The sequence below is a fragment of the Myotis lucifugus genome, unplaced genomic scaffold, assembly GCF_000147115.1.
Source record: "Myotis lucifugus unplaced genomic scaffold, Myoluc2.0 scaffold_6, whole genome shotgun sequence".
In the NCBI taxonomy this organism is placed as follows: domain Eukaryota; kingdom Metazoa; phylum Chordata; class Mammalia; order Chiroptera; family Vespertilionidae; genus Myotis; species Myotis lucifugus.
This window is the reverse complement of record NW_005871054.1, coordinates 9,783,614-9,811,010: the sequence shown is the minus strand read 5'-3', so window position 1 is coordinate 9,811,010 and position 27,397 is coordinate 9,783,614. Positions and strand designations below refer to the sequence as shown.

Here is a 27,397-nt window from a genome sequence, read left to right as displayed (position 1 = left end):
GCTTTTCAAGAAAGTAACACGAAAAGCCAGTAAATAAAATATATTGACTTTGACTGGGCTTCCCACCACAAATGAATCACTGCAGGAGTAAATAACCAACGATCCATTCACTTTTCCCTTCACCAAGTTTAATGGAAGCTTCTGTACATCCCAGATCAGTTAAAAGTAATTTATGACGCTGAAAGAAAGCACACCATATTTGCACCTAAACGACCACAAACAATGAGCCATTTTATGGGTGTTAACGACAGAATTCAATAAAAAGGTGGTTTAAAAGGGCAGAAATGATAATATTTTCTAATTAATCTTTGCTCTAATTGATTGCAAATGCTTCCACAATATTGGATAATCTATCCCTCCTCATTCCTCCAAGGATATGGCACTAAGTTATCATTTTATGGTAGACAACTTGCTTCCCCGCTTGTCTATTTTCTCTTCCCTACAATAAAGAAGTTTTATTAGAGGCAGTCTAGTTAACTATGTTTCAGGGTCAGACACTACAATGAGTGGTCAGGGTGGATTAAGACAAAAAACTGCTTTGACAAGAAATTTCATCTAAAGGCAAATTCAAAACCCTTGTGAAATCCCAAACTTGGGATTTCTGGACTTCGTTATCTCAAAAGTCTCTCAGGCTCCTTCCAATTCTAAGAAGCAATCTAGGAAATCACTGATTCTATGATCTAATAAAATAAAAGAGAAACAAGATCAAAGAGGAGATTAAATTAGGAAACTATATCTTATACTTTACAGACTCCTGTTATAGAGCCAGATATTAATATCCTTAAGTCATCCAAATATTGTTTAATGCTATTTTTTTCTGAAAAGAATAATTAGTTGATAGGGAAAGAAGACCCAAATTATCCCCCCTCATATCCTAAACATGTTTAATGGGAACTTATTAAGTGTAAGGCACTTGTTATTGACTGAATGTTTTTGTCCCCCTTAAAATTCATGTCGAAATGCTAACCCCAAAGATAGTATTAGGAAGTGGGGCTTTGGGAAGAAATTAGGTTATGATGACATAACCCTCATGAAAGATATTAGTAGCCTCATAAGAGGCAAAACAGCTTATTCCACTCTGTGTTTGAGAATACAATGTGAAGACAGCCAACTACATACCAAGGAGACACTGAGTCTGTCAGAACCTTGATCTTGGACTTCCTCATCTTTAGAACTGTGAGAAAGATGTTGTTGGTTAAGCCACTCAGTCTATAGAAATTGTTACAGCTGCTCCAACTAAGAAGATACTATCCCAGATATTTGAGATCAACCAAGTGACAACACTGGCAAAGATAACTGCTCTTGACGGAATTATATTCTGAAGAGAGAGGTAACAATCATTCCACCTAATAAAATGAGTAATTCATATATATATATAGATAGATATAGAGATAGATATAGAGATAGATATAGAGATAGATATAGATATCTTACCTAATAATAGACAAACATGTAAATTAACCATCCCTCCGCTACACTCACCAGCCAATCAGGGGAGTATGCAAATTAACCCAACAAAGATGGTGGTTAATTTGCATACGTAGGGGCAAAGCGGTAGATATATATATATATATATATATATATATATATATATATATATATGCCTAAGCGATGTTCAACCGTTAGCTATGACGTGCACTGACCACCAGGGGGCAGATGCTCAAGGCACAGGCATGGAAACATGGAACAGACTGATGAATCTCAGAGGGAAGGGGGGAGGGAGGAGTGCGGGAAGAGATTAACCAAAGATCTTATATGCATATTAGAGGCCTGACCTGCGGGGATCAGTCTGAAACTGGCCTGGTGCACAGATTCGTGCACCGGTGGGGTCCTTCAGCATGGCCTGCGGGAATCAGGCCCAAACCAGCAGTGCAACATCCCCCAAGGGGTCCTGGATTGCGAGAGGGTGCAGGCCAGGCTGAGGAAACCCACTGGTGCACAATCCGTGCACCAGACCTCTAGTATATAAATATTAGAAAGTAATATGTTATGGAGAAAAAAAGAGGGAAAACATATAAGAGTAGAAGGAATTGGGAGGGCAGAGGTGGATGGTTGCAGTATTTAATAGAAAGGTTGAGGATAGACCTCAGTGAGGTAAAATCTGATTCGATCTCAAAGACCTGAGTGAGTCAAAGCCAGCCTATTGAGACGTGAAAGGAATCCTGCAGCCAAGGCCCTTAGATGGCAGCATATGTCATGTGTCTGAGAAAGAGCAAGTTCAATGTGAGTCAGGGAGAGAGGAAGAGCTCTGAGAGGTCACTTGGAAACAAATAACATTGTGCCTTGTATCTACAGTGTGGACTTTCATTTTAAGTTTAAAAGAAATGGAGAGAAATTGCAGTGTTTTGAGAAGAGAAAGAACATGAAACAACTTTTCTTCTTTTCTGATGAAATAGAGTAAATGGTTAAGAGTAACAGCTTTGTAGTCTAGTAGCTCTCCTGCTTATCAGCTTGTGTAATCAATGTCAAGTTCCTTCATCCCTGTGTTTCATCTATCAAATGAGTATAAGAAGAGTATCAAGTTAATGCATCAGAAAAAACTTTGTCCCAAAACTGACATATTGTAACTACTCAATAAACTATCTCTTACTTTGCTACTTCTAAAACAAATTTTTTCTCAAAAAATGAGTACCACTGATACCAGATTCATGCTAAAACTTTTCCAGCATCTATCTTCAGATAGATGAATCAATCAACCAAGCAATCTCAACTATGTGTAGGGGATTATTCTAGGTACTATGGGTATATACAGAATTTAAAATGCAGACCTATGTATAAAAACAAGATCATTATATAATGCTCAGAAATAAAAAAAACTATTGATATGAATAAATACATGGATTAATCTTACATTTTGCAGAGTAAAAAAAAAAAACCACACACACATGCACACATGCACACACACACAGAACACCTACTGTGTGATTCCATCTACATAAAATGAAAATAAATCTATAGTGACAATATGCAGATAAGTGGTTTCCTGTGTCCAGGGGCAGATATAGAAATGCAATATACAAAGGAGCACAAATAATGTTTTAGAAGTGGTCAACCTTTGGTTCTCAAATGTCTCCCATCTTGAACAATTTGCTTCCAACCTGACAGTCACACATCTCTCAGGCCACAAACAAAGGAGAGAATGTGCGAGTATGAGTTAGTTTACCGCTGTTAACATCTCAGAATATGGTGCTGTGAATATTTTCACGGTTTTTGCACTTGTTGCTTATTATTAAATTTTCATTTCTTACTCAGCATTTCCTTTTTGTTAAATTTTCATTTATACTTGTCCTTTTTGTTTTTAAAGTGTATATTTATAGATTAAATGGTACATTAGACATGTGCTGTATATAAGAAAGGCTAAAAATGGAATCATTTGGGGGTCTGGGATGGATTAATTCAATTTACATTATTTCTAACGGGAAAAGAATGCTTCGGTTTTTGAACAGCCTTCCACAATGAATTAAGTTCCAGAACTGAGGTTCCACTTAATGGAAATGCTCTGTATCTTGGTGATGGTGTGGTTTCACAAGTGTGCACAACTGTCAAAATTCATCAAATTGTACTTCTTAAATGTGTTACTTATTGTAAACTGTTTCTTCATAAAACTGATTGCAGCAAAAGCACAAATAATAATAATATTGATAACAATGGATTGGATGAGGAAGCAAGATTATACCTTATCAGTTTTTACTAGAAAATTATTGGACAAGCTTAGTTCAGATTTGAAAGGTCATGCAATTTCCAAGTATTACTTAATTTGTATTAGTTCTAGAAATTTATTGAGCTTGATGATAAAGTTCTATTAAGTTGACTAGTTTTGGTTTCATCCAATCAATGTTTCAGTATTTATGTCATTCTTTCTATGTCTCATTGAATGATCTCTTCATTTTAAACCTATTCTGTTTTCTTTTTATACTAGTTCATTTCCTCTTGGAACTGCTTCTTACAGATTTACAGCATTTTCTTGTTGCTTTCAATGCAACTCACAAAGACTTTAATTACAGTTTCATTTTTAAATACAGGCAATTTTATAGTTTCTATCTGGAAGCCTTTGAAATAATGCATTCTAATTCTAAAGACAGACTTTTCAAAATATTTTTTAAGTGATCTTATACTATAATTGGTTTCCAAAATTATAACACATTTTTATGAAATGGCATATAAAGCATATTTATATGTTCCTGGGGTGTGAGGGGAATAAAACACCAGAAAGAGATTTTATGTTCTTCCTATGATTCAATTTTGGTAATATTCTATGGGATTATCAAAAAATTGTTTCAAAACCCAATTGCTTAATAGAAAAAAGCCCACAAAAATTAGCTATTTCCAGAAATTAATGCTTTGAAAGTTTAAATAGACCTAAAATATATTTTATATTATTGATGGAAGATATTAACAGTAAAATATAGTTTAAAGAATAAACTGTTTGTCTTTTACCAGGAAAAAGAAATCCCTATGAAAGCTTTCTGTACAGCATTCTGAATGCCTAAGGAGTCCTACTAAATTTCAAATACAGTACCAATTTTGGAAAGCAAATTCCGAATTGTTGTAGACTGAAAATTACTTCCTAATATAGATGACTCAAAGAGATACCTGTCAAACAGAGAGTTAAGACTTCTGACTGCAGGCACAGCTTGAAAAAGAAGATGATGTATTTCCTATGGAACATTTGCCAAAGAACTATTCAGAGGAGAAATAATTAAAATTAAACTACCGTCACCAAGATAAATGAACCATAAACTGAAGCAATAGGTAGACTTTTAATCCTGATTTTCACATACTTCCAAATCCACAGAATTCAAGCATCTACAGAAAATCTCCACATCAATAATCTGACTGAGCAGAATTTCATTCTCATTTCTGAAGTTCTCATTGCTGGAGTCTCCAATGCAGTAAAATGGAAAATATTCCAGAGATGCAACTGGTCCCAGAGGGTCGGCCACATTAAATGATTTTACAATGACAAAATGAGCTGCGATGAGTCTTAAAAGGAGGGTCCTTGCACTACACTGTGTTTATTAAATTCTAGGGTCCCCTCTGCCTCATCTCAGGGCTTTGCTTTCAGTTCTCCCCCTGCCAATGTGGTGCTGCTTCCAATGAGTTCATATTTCTGCATAAGGGTATCCCTGTGAAATGAAAATTACATATGTGTGTGTATAAAAAGTAAAACCAATACAAACACACACACAAAAAAAAACCTTTAAAAAGAGAAAAAGGTAAAAATAATATCAAAGATCTCTTTGAAGAGATGCTGAGCTTATTTTTTCTCACATTTTCCTGGGTGTATAAAAGAAATCTGTGGAAAGGCTATAAAAAAACTGACAGGAAACCACACAAATCACTTTTATGTTCTTGTTTACAGCATTTTTGCTTGACATAACCTCATGTAGGTGATGTTATAGAACCTTTCATATCTGGCAGAATTAAGTCAAATATATGAAATGGCGTTTAAGCAGCATAAATGCCAGCTTTCTAATGGCTTCGACATCAAAGCAATCAGCAAGGACTTTTGAACACCAACTATAGCAGTGTACTAGGTGTCCTGGGAGATATGGATGCTGTTATGATATCAGGTACAAAGAAGGTATTTTAAAAATATATAATGACTGGAAGGAATAAGATATGAAGCTACCAATAGGGCATTTTTGGTGTAAATCAAACACCTAATCATGAAATAATCAGAAAATTAGACAATCTAGAGCAAGCATGTCAAACTTGCAGCTCGTGGGTCGCATGTGGCCCACAATGAATATTTTTGCAGCGCAGCCAATATAATGGTGTGTAAGAAACATTTTAATAAAAATTTTGTAACTTAATTTTTACAATGTCCTGTTAAACATAATTAATGATGAACAACATTCATTAACGACTGATTAATCATGTTGCATTCATTTCCCTTATGCGCCTTATGCGCAGGCACACCATTTCTCTCCACTAATACTAGCAGCAAATATTTTAGCAGCTGATTGCCACTTCATTAGTCTTGGACTGACTTGTTTGGTGTGCGCAAGAGGAAATATTTTGCTTTTGAAGAACAAGAAAGTAGGTTTATTTGCATTATGCTTATTAATATGTGCAGTTATTCAGTGTCTGACAAGTTAATGTTCAAGAAAAGATATTAATTTTTATTAAAATGTTCTAATATTTTGTTAACGATTACTCATTTATTTCAGCCCTTTGTAGTCAGCATGTCTCTATCGAAATAAACCTACGCTTCTATAAAAATTGAAGCTTTTGGGTTTTAGTTTTTTTTGTAGCCCACATAAACTTTGAGTTTGACATGTTTGATCTAAAGTAACATGCATGTTATAAGGGAGGGAAGAAAGAGCAATGCAAATAAAGAAAATACATCTCCGTGGCCATGAAAAGGAACTCAACATTTCTGAATCTCAGTTTCTCTGTGAGTGACAGGGACTAGCCTAAGAGAGTAGTGTCTGCAATAACAAGTTGGACAATGCTGGATTTGTAAACGCATGATGGGTCTTGATTTTATCCCCATCATGATTAAATCCCTAACCCTCACTATATAACAAACACCACACAGTATTATGCTCCCATTCTAAAAAGGAAGAGTCACTGTCTGGGAATGCATCCTTTAAGAACTTGGCCATCACTGTATGACTTGGGAAAGTTGCATCCTGGTTATGTTTTCTTACCTGCCAAATGGGAGTCAAATATCATTGCCCCTTTATCTCATAGAGTTATTATAAGATACTAGATAAGGAAATGTTTTAAAAGTTGAAATTACATTAATAGATTAATTTAATGCATTAATCTATAACTTTACCTCAATGAGAACCACTAGTGCTGGTATTATTTAAAGAGGATAGGGAAATGGAAGATAAGTGAAGTTGGAAAACTACCTTTACAAATCATAAACAAGTATTTATGAATAATAGATGGAGCTGTTGAGAATGGAAAAGTACCATGAAAATGCTTTATACAGAAGGTTTTGAGCATATATTTCCATCCCATACAAATTTATTATTTTACAGAACTAAGGTACATAGAAAGAACAAAGCTATTTTTATTTACACCAGGCTAGAACTTAAAAAAAAATAAACTAAAATAAGATACTGTAATTAGTTTGGGGACCCTTCTAAATCTCGTTTATGTCCTCTACTCTCTAGGAATTCACCACCCAGACTACCCCAACCTAAACTGTAGCTACCTCTCACTTAATGCTGTTGACCAAAATGACAGCTACTTAACCTAAATCATATTAACACTGAATTCAATAAAATGATAGGAATACGTTAATCTGGCTCAAAGCTTTGAATAATAACTGTTTCCATTGGACTGACAGTCTTAAAGGCAAAATAGTGCCTCCTAATATACCCTATGGGTCTTTTAAATAACCATTCTGTAAATTACAACATAAAATAAAACTTGGCTTCCAAGTAGCAATGGAAACAAATAGAAATGGTGACAGATACATGCAAACATGTATCCTCTCAGTGGAAAACCTCATATTTAGTTGTGAAAACCTGAAACCCTTTCCTCTCCATATGGCCCTAGCCTAGACTAAGGAAGCCCTGTTGGCAAAGGCCAGATGTTGCTTATCACAGAGCTAAATGGCTCCACGGTACTTACATGGTAACACTGAATTTGTATGATTTACTCATTTGAAGCAGCAGGATTTGGAACGTTTTAATATAATTCATACACTCAAAAGGAAAAACTATGAAATTCTAGCCAAAGCCCTGGGATTAATGCCCTCTAGTAGTTTTCATATGTTTTAAAATAAGAGACCCTCCTACTATCCTGAAGAAGGCTTAATATTAACACAGATGAAAGGCTATCACAATGTTTTTGAATAAGGACAAGGACTAAAAAATCCTCTCCTCTCTGTGCTCTCAGTGGTGGTCCTAAGATACCTACACAAAACCCTCAGGTTCCATCCAACACAACTTGAAATCTACTCACCATATATAAGTCTGTGAAAATTAGAACTGAAGGGATACAATTTGTTTCATTACAGCAATTTCACTAGAAAAATGAGACATCAGGGTGGCCAGGCTATAGTGGGGGGAGGTGGAGGAGAGGATAGGGGGGATAAATGGTGATGGAAGGAGACCTGACTTGGGGTGGCGAGCACACAATACAGTGTACAGATGATGTGTTGTAGAATTGTACACTTGTATAATTTTGTTAACCAATGTCACCTCAATAAATTCAATAAAAAGGAAAATAAAAGTGAGCTGGTGGCTTTTAGCCTAGGCAGCACTAGTCTCTTTATACTAGGACTTGAACTAGAGTAAAATTTATCTTTAAGTCCCTAAGTATTAAACAGTCTATACCCAAATTTTCCAAGTGGATCAAACTTTAGAGTTGGCAACATAAAATAGGTTAAAATGAATGTCTTCTAAGTAGAAATTTTTGGTAGGAAGTATGAGGCATTGAAGTTACGTGTTGAAATGATTCAAAGAGCATCATTTTACCTTGTAGGATTGAGTCTTACATTTATTTGTTGAATAGCCAAACATTTCGTCTCTCAATTTCTTCTCTCAAATTTTTGGTAGGAAGTAGGAGGCATTGAAGTTATGTGTTGAAATGATTCAAAGAGCATCATTTTACCTTGTAGGATTGAGTCTTACATTTATTTGTTGAATAGCCAAACATTTCGTCTCTCAATTTCTTCATCCATAACACAATGCGTCTGCTATAAATGATCTGACTTTTTTCTTATCAGTTACTAATATGTAGTTTATCTTGATACATATGTTTTTGCTGGGTGAGTTAAAATAAACCATCACCTCCAAGTTAAATTTTTTCACACTCTTTTGTAATTATAATCTCTACCCTGAGGACCATATTCATCTTTGCATCTGTGTGCTGAATGTGTCTCCCTGGATATTTTTTCTGTACTGTAAGATGAAATTTACTCTCCTACAGATTCTTTCAGAAGCATGACACTTCTATTATTCATATCCAGGCTTTTAAAGTCATCTTCAGTTATTTCCTTCCACCTCTCACATCCAATTCAATTCCTCCAATGTCTTCATTCATTTGAGTATCTAGTTAGTGTTTTGCACCATATTAGGCACCATAGGAAGAACAAGACTCTGAAGAAATTTTGAATCTAATTTTCACATTTGATCCCTCCTTTTCTTTCTAGTTATTATCATAATGCTACAGGGTCCACTGCATTTTACAGGAATTGTTTTTACAACCTCCTAACTCATTTACCCTTCTGTATTGATCCCATCCTTCTTCAGTACTACAATTTGCAATCCACTCTATCATTACAATGTATTTCTAAAGTAGGTTTCTGATAATGGCTCTCACCCCATCTTCCACACAAATACACTAATTGACAGTAAATTGACTATAAATAAGTTTCTAAATCTAGGGTCCTAAACCAGGTTTCTAAAGCACCAGGTAAGAGATATGAATGTGACTATCTGGGTAGGGCACACAATAGGGAATTGTCAAGACTATGGAAATATGGAGAGTGCATACTGTGCCCTAAGACATTCGAATTCAATTAAAAATAACTACAACTATGAACCAGAATGTTACTGTTCCTTGATTCTCTGCCTCCCTTCTAGCTAGAACAATATTTCAACCAAAACATGACACATTTAGAATGATGCTATTTCAATGTTTTTGATCATGCCCTTCTTCCATAGGTGTTCCCTTCCCTGGTAAGTCTATCCTCACTTCTCACTTATTCCAACTAAATTACTACTTCCAGGAACTCACTTTTGTTCTTCAAATAAGAAGTAACCTGTGTCCTCCTATGTGGTCCCTATATTTTATTTTTTACCTAGTTAAAACATGGCATAAGTTTTCATCCTCCACAAAGGACTTTATAGAAAACCTTACACACGGAGTGTACCAGATCAGTGTATTTAGTGGATTGGAAGATCTAATGAATTAATTACTTAAATATTTATCTCTACTGAATACAAATACCTTTCCAAATATTGATTCATGACTTCAACAGAGTATATCAAACATTTGAGGAAGACATTTGAAAAAAAAATTAAACATGTATTTTAAAATATATGGAGAAATATGATCTTGCTAATAGTACAGTCAAAACTGATTGCATATTATTCAGGTTGAGGTAACAGTGGCTATTGAGGTGTGATCCCCAGTATTCTTTTTTTAAAAAATATATATATTTTATTGATTCTTTACAGAGAGGAAGGGAGAGGGATAGAGTTAGAAACATCGATGAGAGAGAAACACCGATCAGCTGCCTGCTGCACACTCCCCACTGGGTATGTGCCCGCAACCAAGGTACATGCCCTTGACCGGAATCGAACCTGGGACCCCTGAGTCCACAGGCGAACGCTCTATCCACTGAGCAAAACCGGTTAGGGCCCCAGTAGTATTCTGATGATACTTTTTTCTACCACATTTTTATCCATTTTTAAAAAACACCAAATGGATGTAAAACATATTTGTAGATGGCACAAGGATGGAAATATAGGTAAAGATTCAGAATAGCTGATTGTATCCATGAATTAAAATAAAACTCAGGATATTTTTCCCTCCATTTCTCTCTACTTGCACTAGTTGTCTTCATTGATTCATACTCTCTTGGTGAATGATACCACCATTCACCCAGAGACTTCTGATGGACACCTGGGAGTCAATCATGACTCCAGTCTTGTCTTCACTCCTGCATAATCAATCAAGTCCTGTGGAGCCCAACTTCTTAGGATGTAGCAAATCTCTTCACTCTTCATCTCTGATGCTATACAAAAGCATAAGCCCTTGATGTCCTTCTTGACTAAATCAGAATTACTTTGCTGTTTTTTTATCTTTAGTTTTGCATTCTACATATCTGTTCTTTTGCCGGAGTAATCTTTCTAAAAAGCAACTTTTATTTTGTTCCTTGAGGCTTTTCATCATCTTGACCCTTATCTGTTTCTCCAGTTGAATCTTTTAGGCTCCCTTGTTCCATTTATGTTCAGTTGCTTCCAATTCTTAGAATCAGCACTTCTCTACCATAGCTCCATGACTCAGCTTCCATGTTTCTTTTGCTTTAATGTTTCTTCTTGTGGTATACAAAACTAATGGTATCCTAAAGATGCCCAGAATTCCCAGAATTCAATCCCCAGGATTTGTGACTATATCAGGTTACATGGTAAAGGCAATCAAAGTTACTTATATAATTAAATCTGCTAATCAGGTGACTTTAGGATAGGGAGAGCATCCTGAATCATGCAGGTGGGCCAAGTGTAATTACAAACTCCTTATAAGGAGAAAAGAAAAACAGAAGGGAGTTTAAGAGAAATGGGACCACCAAAGAATGGTCAAAGACATTCAAGGTTGCTGGCTTTGAAGTTAGAGGAAAGGGGTCACAACTGTAGCTTTTTTCCAGCTTTAAAAAGCTGGAAAAGGAAGCCAATTCTCTCCTAAACCCTCTAAAAAGGAACATCCGCTCTGCTGACACCTTGACTTTAGCCCAGTGAGATCCATGATAAACTCTTGACGTATATAACTGTAAGACAGTAAGATTGTGTTAATATGTTAAATTTATGGAACTTGTTATTGCACTGAGAGAGAAGACAAGTAATACTACCTAACCATGGCAATCTACTGAACACCCAACCACTTCTTAACACTCAGCTAATGAAGAATGGTGGTCCTTGTAAATGACTTCTATCATGTTTTAGCTGTTCATGGAACTTCCATGTAAAAATGTCTTTACCTACCACTGAGCCATAAATCTGAGACAGACACCTTGCCTTATAGCACATCTTATTTATTTTTATATATAAATATAAATAAATATATATATATATATATATATATATATATATATATATCTCTGCACAGGACACTGAGTAGATATTATTATTTTATTAATTGAAAATGAAAAGTTGAATAGAAGTATGTTTCATGTTTTGAAGTAGGCTCACAGTAGTAATTGTTCAGTAGAGAATGGGAAGGCTGACTTAATAGCAGTTTATGTGGAAAATTTTAGAAATTTAACAAACAGCAAACTGACCCAAAACATAAAACAACAGCATCAACACACACACACACACACACACACACACACACACACACACACACAACCTTTGAATGTGTCATTATTTCCAGAAACAGAAAATACTTCCATTATACTTTGCCCTGCTCATTTAGGATACCGTAATTAATTTTGGGCTTAATGATGTTAAGAGATTTCCTGACAATTAGAGTATGTTCAAACTAGAAGGGGAAGATGTCCAGGAAACATATGGGAAGGATTACAACACTGTGAAGAATGGTTTTAGAAACTGAAAATATAAAATTGGGAAAAGAAAAATTTGGATTTGGATATCATGGTGGGTAATGTATTCATATTAATTATTTTTTAGATGTGGATGAGGAATTAGACTGTATTTAACTCCAGATATATTGAAAATACCAGAGCACAGCACACTGGAGAAACTCAATAAATATCTTAAGAAGCAACAATAACAACATGCATATGGCCAACTGATGATAGCTTCAGCAGGCAGATTGGGATTCAAATAAATAGAAAGCTCTTTAATAATTAAATTCTTCTTAAAAAGACTGTTACTTTGTGAGGTACCAAGTACACCCTCCTTATGGACATGTAAACAGTTTGTGTCATCACCCATCACAGAACCATCGCAGAACTACCAGGAGAGTTGGTTGAGTAGGCATTTGGAGTAGGAGACATCTAAAGAGCTCTACTCAAATGTATGATTCCATTTGTAAAATCCTTTTCCATTTTAAAGCAATTACTGTGATTCTCTGATTTCAGTGAATTTCACAGTTATCTTCTTTAAGATATATTACCACATACTTTCTGAATCCAGTAAAGTACTTTTAATTTAAATATTATCTCTGGATAGGTCATGACACTACTCCTTACAAATAATGAGAGGGCAAATGCCAAACAAAATTGTGCTCACATTCTCAGTCCAATTTTGGCTTTCTTGTGGGCCAATCAGCTTTTCTCTTTCCACCGCATTAAATGACTCATAATTTCACTGCCTGCTCACAAAGAAGGCCAGGGGTCACAGCAAGTAGAGATGAGTTAGTGCAAATCCAACCCCACTGATAGGGAAGTAATTTAAAATGTATATACCTTGCTGATAGTCAGATAAAGCATTCTTCCATTTAAGCCAGTAATCATTAGAAAGAAAGTCATTAACAAGCCATCACATCATTCTTTCAAGTCAGCATAGCATCAACAATATCTGTTTACTAAGTTTAGCAGATTTCTGGCCCATTATGCCACCAGCAATTTGCAGAAGCCTACGGTTAGCCTGTGAAGGAGGGTTTCCCTGTGAACTGAAATCACCACTGGCCAACTTAGGGATTTCCATCCTTCTGGCAGCACTTAAGCCCAATCTAAATGTAATTGTTTCCTCGAAAGGAGTAATTTAATTTTCTCCAAATGTCTATAGCCTTTATAATGCTAAGTCCAGAAAACGAAATAAAAAAAAAACTGGGCCGGCTGACCAGGTAATTTAGGCCAAACAAATAAAATATATATTGCTTAGAAACTTCGTATAACATGGAGGTCATTTTTATTTCCTGAATTATTCACTATCTCAGTAGTGTACTTTTGTGGTCTGTATCAGGGCTACATAATAAAGTAAATACTAACAATTTACTGGTGTTTCTCCTATTCTAAATGAGTTACCGTGCAGTCATAGCCACATGGTAATTCCTAGGCAAAGAAGCCAAGCAGAAAAGGAAAACCTGCATTTAGGGGAACACATGTTTTGTAGAAGTAGATATAATTTGAATGTGTGAAGACATGTCCTGAAAAATGGTAACTATTATTATCCTCTTGTTTACATTTAATGTCAACAATCTTGAAAACATCTATTCTAAATAGCTGTGGCTTTACACCATGTGTAACAGCCCCACATAAGAATTGGTGATTCCAGGAATAGTGACTAAGATCGAATGAAACCATTCGGACACTCTCTCTGTGTTTCTACCTCTACTAAAAGGACAAGGGATACGACTCTCATCTTCAGGGAAATGTGGCCCTAGGGCTGCGGTTTTGTTGCTTTGTAATTGAGAGATTTCCTACCATGTGGTTGTTTAGCACGGGTTCCATACTTAGGACAGCAGGCCGGGGACCTGTACTACTCGATAATTATGCAGTCGAACACATGATCATTTTTCCCTGGATTGGAAAAATTTCAGAGGCCCTTTGAGTGTAGGTAGCTATTTGAGGGCCTGAGAAGACTGAATCTGTTTCTTTTAATGTTAGAAGCACAGGGTAAGTCACGTGAACGTAAAGGAGCAGAGATCCACTTCATTCTCTGAAGCTTTCTCAATGTCACAAATTGCCAAAAGGTACTTCCTAAAAGCCACATGTTATTTAGAAGCCGAACTTCCAGGAGCCTCTTCCAGTTACCTGTTATATACAGAGAGACATGTAAAGATGAATTACTGTCCCCTTAAATAAATATCCCTTTAAGACTGAATATTAGAGAAATTTTAAAGGAAAGATTTGACCATCAGCGGTTGGAGTGGTTTTCAAGTCCCTTTCAAATTCTCTGAGACCACCTAAATAGGACAGAAAATAAGAAAGATCAAGAGAGTCAAGTCAGAATCCTCCTCACTCCCAGTCCAAGGAGAAAAATTTAGTTTGATTTTATTTGCTTTGTCTTTCATAAGAAATACCTTGACACAAAAAGAGAAATTAGCATTTGATGAGAAAGAAATAACATCCAAATTAAACTCTAAAGAGAAATTTTATAACTTGTTTAGCCAATCAGTCAGTTATTACACAAGAATTACTGATTACCTACTGTGCCAGCCCCTGTTCCAGGAGCCCTCGAGATACATGAAGGCAGGGCAGAGATCTCTGCCTTCTCATTTTCCAGTGGAGAAAGACAGACAATAAACAGTCAACAAAATAAACTAAAAATTTCAAGTATGTTAAAAGATAATAATTGTTACAGAAGAGAAACTAGATTGTTCAGTTTCAGGAGAGGAAAATTATAATTTATATAAAATGGTAAAGACAAATCTCTTGAGAAGGTGCCATTTGAGGAAAACCTTGAGGGATGTGAGAAGATTAGCTAATGATTGAGTATCTCAAGGTAATTATATGTTGTTACTTTTCCAGGAAAGATAGATATCTAAAAAGAGAACTCTCTAATTAGCTTTTCCGTGAAAATCTGGTCTTCAGGTGACTAAGTGGTTAGTATAAGTTCAACTCAGATATCACTCTAAGTCCTTATGAAAAAAACAAAACATTAATTGATGAAAAAGTTGCCTCTGGATGGTACTTCTGGTCCATGAGAAAATATTTACCTCCCTGTACGCTTCATACTGTAAATTTGAATCTAAAAAGCAGTTCATAGCCAATGACCTCCTAAGTTTGTTCAACAGGGAGCCAAGTCCATTATAGTGTCATCATTGTATGTAAAAGAATGTGAAAGTGTGAAGTTACAGAAATAACTAAGTAATTTCGGTTGAGTAGAATCAACCTTTAATGTTTTATTCTACCAATGTTCATTGTAGTATTTGCAAACATACTATACTGTTTCCCCGTTAAAAAAGTGCAATCTTACTCCCCTAAAATGGAAACCTTAAAAATGAGAAGCAAAAATATCCTATATAATACACTATGGTTGGTTTCCTTAAAACTACCTCTAAATTTACTTTGTAAGAATAAGAGGATGAAACCCTGTTTTATGATTACTGGTGTGTAAGTGGACAGAGTCTTTAAAATCTTTCTAAGATTTGTTATTATATATCAGTTATTTTAAATCAAAGTATCTATCATATTGCTATTATATAAGCAATATTCCCTATCATGTCTTATATTTCAAAAAGTGTCAACAGTAGGTTTACTTTTTAAGATAATTAGTAATGTTCTTTCCTACCCTACAATTCTATAATTATAATTAAAGATTCAAATTTCTTTAGCATATGAACTAAGCACTCTGGGAAATTACACTGTTCTCTAAAATCACTGGCCAGCATAATTTAAGAAACTCCCTCTTACCAGCCTAATTGTGGTGATGCTGGCTTTAAAAAAATACTAAACTCACAAAATACATTTTAAAAATGTAAATAAGATTAAAATCTTTAAACAAATCATTTCCTTTGGAAAAGGAATCATCCTTTTTAAAATCCAGTATGTCATAATTTAAGTGTTTTGCTATTTACTATTTCAATAAAGCATCTAAATTTATATTTATACCACCTCAGTCTCTAAACTGTTATGCTGTTGAGTTCTTTCTGTGCTCTTTTCTGAGGATAAATTAATCCCTTCGAGTCTAATAAATCTTTGTTAAATTTATCAGTCATTCAATGTCATCATTTTTATAGAGTGTATAAGTACATGGAAAACTTCTCATCACAGAGCCAAATGAGCAGAGATACAAAGGAGCTGGGACTTTTATTTGTAATAAATGTAATGACAAAATTGATTAAATTGCCACAAGAGATAATACATATTTACTCTTCAAGTAAATTTTGTTGATTATATCAAGAACTGATGGGCATGTAGGCTAAAGGAGAACTGCAAAATTAATACCATTTCTAATAGTCACATAGGCTTCTATGTACATCCTACTGATGAAGTAGACATTTAATATCTGATTTTACATAGTGGTATTCTGGTCTTTCCATGTGCTGTGGCTGCAAATGAAGAGCATCCAGTACTGCAACAGTAGAAATCATAATAGACAATTCAAATTAATTTATTTCTTAATTTCCATATGCACCAAACATAGGCATTTAAATACAGTAAGATTTTACCCATGGCACAAATGCTTCTAAAAAGACCTTTATATTATGAAGATAAATGAGGAAATTTGATTTAATACGCCACACAGAAGAATAGAAAAATGATATTTTCAAAACTAGTTCTACATCAGAAACCATAGCAAAAGTTGTAAAACAAATAAGCATCATGATATTGGTGACTGGGAGCTGGGTACTTCACAGACAACTTAGCTATATACCAACACTATAGTTGAAAGATGGTAACAAAAATCTTGGAAACAGAATGTATAAAACATACTAAATGCTTTATTCTTCTTTAAATATTAAAAATCTCAAATCTATCTAAGAGAAGATATTATAGAATATTCACCATGGCATGAAATTACAGATAAAGTTTTAAAACATAATTTTAATGTTGCTTATCAATTAGTTGTAGTGATCAATTATATCTAGGTATTAACACAATTAGTTTTGAGAAAAATCTAATTTTATTTTCTTCATAAATTATTTGAAGAACTTAATTTTCAATAATACATTACAATTTTAGCACTTATAAAATGTGTCATCATATGCTTGACACTTGTAATACCTTGGCCTTCTATGAGAAACCAGGAAAATCAAACAATGAATGTTCATTTGAAAGAGTCAAATGAACATTTATTTTGCAAATATGCTGTAGGATTTATGAATGCAATGAAAAGTAAATATTCTCATATCATAAGATAAGACTCAAATTTTGGCTTTTTTGAAAGTTTACAATTCAAACCCCATTTAAACACTGGTTTTATGGTATAGTATATCACAATTGACACAGTATGAGTAAAAAAAGAACTCATGTGAACCACAAAAGAGAACATCGGATCTGAACTGCAGTAACATTTCTGTGCCTGCTTTTGCACGAATAGTGCAAGTTAGAAAACAAAATTTGATTATTTGCCACTGTGACAGTGAATAACATGACAATTTTTGAAAACCTAAAACACACAAATTGATTGATTTCATTTCCTTACAGACCCATTGCTGTGCATATGCTAAGGCATATTAAATTGACCGCAGGTTGGTGCCTTACTGGAAAGATACACTGCAACTTTGCAAAAGGATATGAATGATAGGAAGCAAAAGAAACTTTAGAGACGGAGGCTGAGAGGATTCCATGCAATCTGTTGCTATTATCCTTTCTACCTATATCAGTAGGTTTCTTTCTCGTTTCCACCCCAACTTTGCCCACACCAAATTCTCCATGTCCTTCTTCACATATTCCTCTTCCAACATGCTCCCTGCCCATTCACATATTTAAGTCAAGAAAATGACATAGTCAAGATAGTTAGAAAAATGCTCTGGAAGCACATGGCCAAAAAGAAAGACAACCTTCCTGCCCTCATGGGGCTTACATTCTATTAGGAACAGTTGACATTAGATTTATAATCTCATATAAATATGTAATTACAATTATGATGATGGCTATGAAGAAAAAAATCCGGCCTCCAATCAAAACATCAACACTTATCTGGCAACTACTGACCTGAGCTCTTGAGCTATTAACTAGCCATGCTGGCTGGATCTGCAGTGCGAGTTACTTTAACATGTTCTCATATAAATATTCACTCATTACTTTCATACAACCATTGAAATATAATTAAATAGTAAAATATAATTTAATCGTTGTTGGAATGAAATGACCAGTTAAACATACATGGAAAAACAAAACAAAAAAGTAAATTCCCAGGTAAATAGATAAACCTATATGTAAAATAAAATGGAGAATGAAGTTATTAGCATTATCAATGGCCCCAACAATACCAATGACAAATTACAGATCTAAAAAGAAAGCAACCACAATTTCACAATGATTTGGATCCATCTAGTCACAAGCAGGCTTCTTCTAGAGAAATCTCTTCAGCTATACCTAAAAAAGCTATAAATCACTGAAAGAGTGTTTATTCCTAACTGTATCTAGTTAAAGGTGACATATTCTTGCTTATAAAACATGAAACCTATCCAAATAACTGAATCCAGAGTTTGAAACAGAATGACCAATTAAAAATATGAGGCACGGCTTTGCCAGTTTGGCTCAGTGGATAGAGCCTCGGCCTGCTGACCAAAGGGTCATGGGTCAAGGTTGCCTACCTTGGTTGCAGGCTCCTCCCTGGGCCCTGGCCCTAGTTAGGGCTCATCCAGGAGGCAACCAATCCATGTGTTTCTTTCACATCAATGTTTCTCTCTGTCTTTCCCTTTCTCTTCCACTCCCCCTAAAAATCAATGGAAAAATATCCTTGGGTGAGGATTAACAAAAAATAAATAAAAATATGAGACACAATGTCCTATGGGAAAAAAGAGAAAGCTTCCATTTCATTCATTTTGATTCTGTGAGCACATAACAGTGTCTCTAGTTGACTTAGCTGTTTTTGTGATGTATAAATGGTAAGGGATTTTTTAGTTTCCAAACCCTAAAAAATGAATTAGGGAGTATGGAAGGATCCACACCAACTCTGTAAGGATACAGCACAATGATCCCAGTGCTTACCTCTACAGAGAGGACTGGGGAGGAAGATGAAGAAGGTTATCACAAGGAAATGTTCTCTTTAGATGAGTTACTTTATTTCCTTTTGTTTTTTTTAATGAAATGTATTCATTTATCACTGGGCATTTAACTTTTTAGAAAATATTTAAGAATCCATACAGAAGAAATAATAATAATAATAATAATAATAATGCTCCTGAATCCAATTTTGCTTCTGGATTAACGAAAAAAATAAAAAGGCATTAATCCAGAGAGAATCATTACAGAGACCCTGAAATCACTTCTCCTAAGAGACAAGTAGTATCAAGAAAAATTCTCCAAGATTATATTGTGACAGAAATATTTGGAGGCATGAATTTACAATTCATATCTATTATTTTAGACTGGGCATTTTATGTACAACTAGGATCTAACCTATAGAGGAAGTTAAAATGTAAAGTTACTAGACAATTTGCGACTTCTCCAACAGGCAAGGACATCAACCTATGAGCAACCCCGACTCATGTTCTGTTTTTAACTGCCTTTTCCCACCCGCACAGCACTTCCATTCTGTCATGTGACTCCCTTGCTCATGTTTTCATTTCCCTACTATAAATGACACTCCTTGGGTGTGGATGCATGGCATCGTCAAGATTGGATTTCTGATCTAGAATACAGATTTGTTGAATTAACTTGCAATTAAAGAAAACTTACAAATCACATTTCTCATTTCTAGACACCGAATTAAACAACATGCAAAGGGACCAGTCTTATTTGCAAAATACTCCATTCCATCTTCTTTCTCCCATTTAATATCGAAAAGCATCCTGGTCCCATTCACAGAAGCATGTAAAGGAAAAAACAAAGTCCTGGCCTCTGTAGTTTTGTGCAGATTGATGAAGACAACTTGATGAAAACTTTAGCAAAAAATATGCTTGACACACATAACAGAAAACAGTTAGGTCTGGCATAGGAACACGGGATGAAGTGACACTTAACATTAATTACACCAAAACAAATACCAGCTTAATAGAAACATGAATTATTCCTTATGTAGTGTTAATAGATTATATAATTAGAGAATTATTTTTAAAGGTTACTTTTTCACATCATAATGAATACATGTGTGCATATTTAGAAAGTCTGTCTACGTATATGTATTCATACCAATATATACAGGAACATATACACAAACACACATAGATATACTTCACTCAGCCAGTAAAATAAAATATAAATACAGTTCACTCTATGCCATTCTGAATCTTACACTAAGGAATAGGTGGGGAATGCCCACTTGAGAAAGAAAAGTGGGTGGCAATTTGTCCTCAACAACAAGTTTAAAAAGCACCCCAGATGGTACACAAAATACCAACGGCATACGAAAAGAATCAATACGTACTGTCATTTGCATGTTGCTGGAAGGTTAAAATGAGATTCAATTATATTATTAAAAAACCGGTTGACCAAAACACAAACTGCAATAAGCATATGTTGTTTTTTATAAACTCAAAGTATCCAAACAACATTTGTTTCTAAAGCTCTACTTTACACATTTAAAACATCGATACCATTTCCTCCTTATTGCTCAGCTCATGTTCAGGTGCTTGTTTAAGCAGAAAAGTGTCCCTGCTAGATGACACAAACGTGAAGCTGCAGAACTTGAGGGCTTTGGTCCCAATTCACCGGATTAGGATTCAGAGCATAAGAAAGATACAGAGAATTCAAGGATAAGATACATTCCTGTGTTTAAAATAACCAGGGGAAAAACACACAAATGCAAACAAACAAAATAAAACAAAATTTAAAAAAAACCCCACAAAACTGGAGACCAAGATGGAATTCACTGATACATTGTTTAAAATGTTTAGTTTAAAGGTGATGATACATATTTGTCACAGCTGACAACCATGTACCTCCTTTCAGTGAAAACACTCAACACAATATGGATGGTTCTAAATGGTGAGTTATACATGCTTTTCAATTTGGCACCAATGCTGTCAAAGAGTACACATGCCTGACTTACCAAGTGATGCAGGGATGGGAGCCTGGTTGGTAACGTTCTTAAACAGAGTTAGTATGCACAGAAAAAGAACAGGCTTATCTTGCTCCTTTGTTTCTCTCTTTCAGAGTACTGCTTTTTTCCAGGATATCATGAAGTTAATGTGCACATATGACCTCTAGCAGACAGCATGGTGATGAGCAGGACCATTTCAATGCTGCGCATGCTTAGACTTACATCCCAAGGCAGAATGGCAGGGGTAGGTGGGCTCCAGAGTTAAAAGTTTGAGGATGATATATTTATGGTGACTACACACAGCATTTAATTGCCATTGAATGACACTGCAAAAACTGACACCGAAACCTGTAGCTAATTTTTAAATACACTAATTATATAAGCAGCTGACAAAAAAAAATCACACTAAAGAGCAAGAGAAACAAAGAGTGAAACATTTTGGTGGATTTTCTCTTACCTTAAGTTCATAAAATATTCATTAACACTCATACCTACCTCCCAGTGCCCATTACTAATACCAAAAGGTGCAAATACATTTGCATAACTTAGACACACTGTAATTCATACAGGTGATATTAAGTAGAAATAAAAGAGTGTAATACCTTTACTTTTACCTATTGATTTGATGAAATGGTTCCATGAAGAAAGGGTTTCCATACAAAGAGAATAAAGAGGAGAGAAACAACAATAAGAATTATGAATATATGCAAATGCACTACTCTTTGAAAATTAATCAAGAAAGCATAAGTAAAGGTTTAAAAACAAATGGAAATACAATCACTATACGTTGACAATCCTGCCTTTTTTTTAAAAGGCAGTACATGCAAGGAAATTGGAAAGCCCATGCTCACTTTAAAATATTACACAAAGAGGAGATACATAACGACTGCAGGTAAAAGAAGTATTGATTCTGTGGAGCGCTAGACTCAGCATTCTAGAAGCCAGAAGCCAAAGATGTCTGCATGTTCCCAAACTGCCATGCATTGGGTGAAAAATGGACTCCTTTTGGTACACGAGGTTAAACTGAATATCCTCTTTCAAATATTAATTTGTGACGGTTCTTGGTTTTTCTTTACTATAACTACCCTTAAAATTGCATATGCTGATAAACGTATGGAAACTTTCAATCACAAGTCCTTATGTCTCATTTATTTTCAGATATTACAGTGCAAAGAATGAACAAAAACAAAAACAAAAAGTCAAAGGAGCAAACCACAAATCAAACCAACATACAAAGAGAATAACACATGAAAAAAAATGTGAACAAAAGTATGTATTTAATTCGCAGCCAGATAATTTGCAAGCATTTGCCCATCCTTTGCAGTGATGGTGTGAAAGCAGCTACGAAACAAGGAAACACTGGAAGCAGAGTGGAAAAGGAACAGAGCCCATACCTTGGTCGCCCATCATCAGGTGCGCCAGACCTTGAAGGGAAACAAGAGCACAGTCAGCAATAAACAAGGGAGCATGGGAAGGCGGGGTTGTCACAGTGACAAAAATGTTCAGTGACAGACATCTTGTTTCCTATGAGACATGTCTGTATCACAGAAGCAAATCAAAAAGCATTCTTTCAACCCCTGGTAGGAATGCTTTGGGGCAAAGAGTTACAGAACTGTAGTTTAAACACTGGCATATGCTGCACTGTGTATTTCTTCTATGTATCAGTTGGAACAATGAAGAGCATAAGAGCATGACTTAAAATCCAACCAATCCCTTACGTATTGCATCTGCCCTTCACGCCCCGAGATGAGACTGTTTTGAACACAGCCTCCACAGGGCTTGCCAGTCTTCGGTGATGCAATTATATTTGTAAAAACCCAAAGGAATACCTGAAATATGGGCTGGGTCTGATCTTTTTCCCCTCATCAGAAAATGAGAAGTTTCATAATTAAATGAAAAGAAAAAAATCTTAGTCACACTGAAATGATAATGCAGAAATGTCTCCTTGTCTGACACATGTGGCAACTAACTAAGGTTGTTCATATACAAGATCATTAGACATGCAATTGCAAAGTTAGAATTTACTATTAAGAAACAACGCATCAGGTTTAAATAGGCTCAATTAGCTTTCCATGGAGAACAAAATTATTTATCATTTTACTTAAACATAACTTAAATACTAAACTATGAGTTAATGTAAGTGATATACAAATACATATAAGAAACAATTTCATTAAGGATGTTTTCTGAAAGAGTACTGAATTCCCTTCATTTAAATTATTTTTTATCTATTACTTGACAATTAACTTCAGAGTGAAGATCTTCTTTTCTAAAGAATATTACTAATATTCTTTTAAAAATATATTTTACTACCCAAGTAGACACTTTTTAAGGAATGGCATAATTCCTAGTTTTTATTCTAAATTCAGGAGTAAAGCTACTCTTCAATCCATGTATATTAAAAAACACGGGGAAATGTTACAACATTATAGTATGCATACAATTTCTATAACATTTATATTCCCTTTCCTTGTGTTATTTTAAATATATTTGAGACTTTACTTGAGATACATAACATTATGCATTACTTGCATCATTATTAAAATAATCTGTTATTTCCTTAAAATTTTGTGGATATTAAAAATTCCTTCGGGCATACACAATTAAAATCATCATATAATTACATGAAAATTATTAAACATAGTTTAAGGTTTCTGTAATCCAGCCTCATTTTGCATTTTCTAAGTGATTTTAACAAGAAAATATAATCACAAAGACAGATTAAAAAGTTTATGATCAGTTAGTGATTCATGATTATTTCATATGCCTAGAAATAGTGGCCTATCTGTCCAAGTGATGTAATTGTTTCATTTAATTTCACTTTTAAAACTACTCTACATATTTACTAATAACAGCTTATAACATTGGGTAGACTAAATCAGGGAATTATCCCTGTATCAGATGTAACTTTTACAAAATATATTAGACAGCTCTAATGGTTTTTAATACGACCCTAGTAAGGATGAAAATAAATAGATTTCTAAAGCATTCACATTCTTCATGCTAGATTTCGTACTTCTAAGGGAACTCCACTATATTGCCGAAGTTAATTTATAAATAGGTAGGTTAAAATTATGATTAAGTAAACTTATTACAATAGTTATGGACCTACATTCTGAAAATTTTGTCAAAAATGTTCATGGGATGATTGTGTGTGAAGAGAGAGGCATTCACGCTTATTCAGCTGGTTTTAAAGCCCATTGGAATGCAATTGGATTTAGGGAAAAAAGAATGAAAACATGAAACTGTACAGGATGATTAAGGAAATGCAAAAGAAGTTTAAAAAGATACTGAGAAAAACTTTCCATCTTAATTAACATGCACAATATAAATGAGACTGATTTTGAAAAATATCAGGCCTATCAAATGCATGCTCACATGCTATTACAATTATAGTATAGAAAAACGGAAGCCTTATACAGAGCCAGCACTTGGGAAAATAATCATTGAGGATTTCTTTTGAAGTTTTAATCTCTTAAACAATAAAATAGACATGTTCAGCAACCAAGCAAATGTACTTTACATGAATGAATCACAAACAATATGCTGTAACTTGCTACTGATCAACTTCATATTACCATGAATTGTTCTTGATTTGAAACATCAAATCTTAGTAACTTTATAATTTATCTATAACATTTGATGAGGACTTTTGTTCTAAAACAAATGTTTATTATTTTTACAGAATGATTTTATTTTGAAATATTGCAGCAAAATGAAATATGCTAAATGTTTGCCTCTGAAGTGTAGATATTGGTAAATTATTTATGCAAAAACTTTTAATACTATAATTATGTAATTTGATAGAATACCATCTTTCCTTCTGGAATTCTAAGCTCTACCTAGTTCTTTTTGAATTTTTATAATGAAGAGATTTGTTTGACAGCACTCTGACAAACGCATTTAAGTTCTTTGAAAGTAGAATGCTGAAATATGCTGAATTTATTGGATTCAATAGAAAAATACATATACCTTTGTCAAAATTTCTTGAGAGATAATGTTTTAAAAACTTGAATAAATATTGTAGTTTTACTTAACAGACACAGAATATTACAAACATACTTACCATTAATCATGGTGGAGTGCTGTATGCTCTCATTTCCATTGGCCAAAGGCTTATTTTTTAATCTAAATATATGGCTCTTACTTATAGTCAGTACTTTTTCTGTGTTTTTATTAATCATTTCATTTAAAACTAAACCAATGGGTTTGAGATGATGTGATGCTAAACAATTCCAAAAGAAAAAAAATCATTTTGATCAAGAAAAAAATGGAGAAAGGATCATGCACTATGTTCTGAAACTGCAAATAAATACTTTCTCATTTAATATTTTTAAAAAATGGATTGCATTATTTTTCCATACAGAACACTGCAATTACGTATTCTAATATGGGCTGCTGAAATCCATCAAGGATTGGCATCAAGGGTGAAGGTGTTTCATATATGCGGGGTGCCTGGGGTACAGAGCATGAGTGTTCTATATGAAAAGTGATGCACAATCCACAAATCAACAAATGCTCAAAAAGGTGTTCAACTTACCGTCTAAATTCGAGATGTACTCTGTTAATGCTAAGAAATAAAAGGCAAATGAGAGTTGAAAAAAGAGTAAAAAGCACCCACCTTCCACATTGTTGTCTTCTGAAAGCACATGACAAGGAGGGAGAAAAAAAGGAAAAACATTCATTAAGCAGCATGCAGACTGGACCTTGCCTTTGCATGTCTTCCTCATGCAAGGCACCAACACAACATGCAGTGCTCCATGGCTACCGTCCAAAGGGGAAAACAAAACCATGGGAAGCAGGTTCTCTCCCACTGGCAGCATTTAAAAAATATGACCAAATTTCAGAATACTGGTATTTCCTGAACAAGGAGTTTTAAAGTCTTTCACTGCCTTGTGTAAAGCAAACATTCTTACATGTTGCTGGCACGGTTTTTCTAGGCAATAACTTTTAAAGCTTTTTTTATACCATTCTTAAAGATTCTATTTCTAAATTCTGATTTAGACTTTGATGAAAGAAAAATAAACATGAAGTCTCATTTAAAGATATTCCAGTTCTACTAAATATGTAATCAATTTTCTATCATGGCCTTTAAGTATTTCTAATACTTCACTTTTTTTCCTTAAAGAAACACAACATAAATACGCAACTAAAGACTACAATTTATTTGACTTATTTTTCGTGTTCATATTTTATTGCAAATGATGATAGTTTCTTGTAACTATGAAAATGCTAACTTTTAAATGTTAAGTGGAAAAAGTAACCATTGCAAGAGAAGTCCATTTGGCAATGTCCATTAGGCAAAGTTTATCAAGATTTATGTACTTTGTATTTCTGTTTAGGGTGTGAATGTGAACAGAGTTAAGATAAAGATAATATTTGATAAACTTTTCCTTATGTTTTCATACATCTATATAATATTTACATATTTTATATATTTACTTAAATAAATTTCCACATATGGATAATCAAATTTGTATATGTATTTCTACAATTAATCAATACAAGTGAATAGGATTTACACTATTATTAGTATGCACTAGAGAATTTACCAACTCTTTGAGACACAGGCCTTGGTATCCAGGGAGGAAATGTAAAGGAAAACTGTTTTATGGGACTAGGGAGAGAAAAAGGTTTCAATAGCAATCAAAATTTCTCCAATAATAAAGTATATCCATGTTGAAATTCCTAGTCTCATTCTTAATTTTCATTTAATTAGCTATACTTTTTTTAAAGTGCTCATTTGATCAAAAGTGTTTTGGTAAACAAAACAATAGCAAGTGTAAAAATGAGAGAATACAACTAAAAATGAATCATTTCATAAGTTTCAACAAATAACATTTTAATGGTTAAAGTTATTAATGATTTAAAAATTATCAATTTTGTTTAAACTGTATTAGCTGGAAACTGAAATGTCAACAGAGGCACATTTACTCATATGGTCTTAATATATAGTAGAAATAGCTAGTGGAGAAATGTGGACAATAACATCTATACAAAATATGTGCTTTGCCATAGTTGATTTTTGAAAGACATTTTAAAAATGAAAGCAATATTGTATATGTGATAGTCATTTACTGGGTGGGTTTGGTTTCCAATCTACCAAATAAGAAATGAGACTGAGTTTGTTACTTTTCAATGGCAATGGCAACTCAGACATGACATGAACACAAATATTAAAGTTTTATTTTATTGATTTCAAT

General features: G+C 34.2%; 1 protein-coding gene across 1 annotated transcript in view; it reads right to left on the bottom strand.

The window, feature by feature from the left end:
* NRXN1 (neurexin 1) overlaps positions 1-27,397 on the bottom strand; it is a 973,903-nt gene that overhangs the window by 840,481 nt on the left and 106,025 nt on the right. Inside the window, exons 3-5 of the mRNA XM_023746047.1 lie at positions 25,816-25,833; positions 22,589-22,618; positions 21,797-21,808 (exon numbers count right to left, since the gene is read on the bottom strand). Of these exons, the coding sequence (XP_023601815.1) occupies positions 21,797-21,808; positions 22,589-22,618; positions 25,816-25,833 (60 nt within the window). The remainder of the gene's footprint in view (positions 1-21,796; positions 21,809-22,588; positions 22,619-25,815; positions 25,834-27,397) is intronic.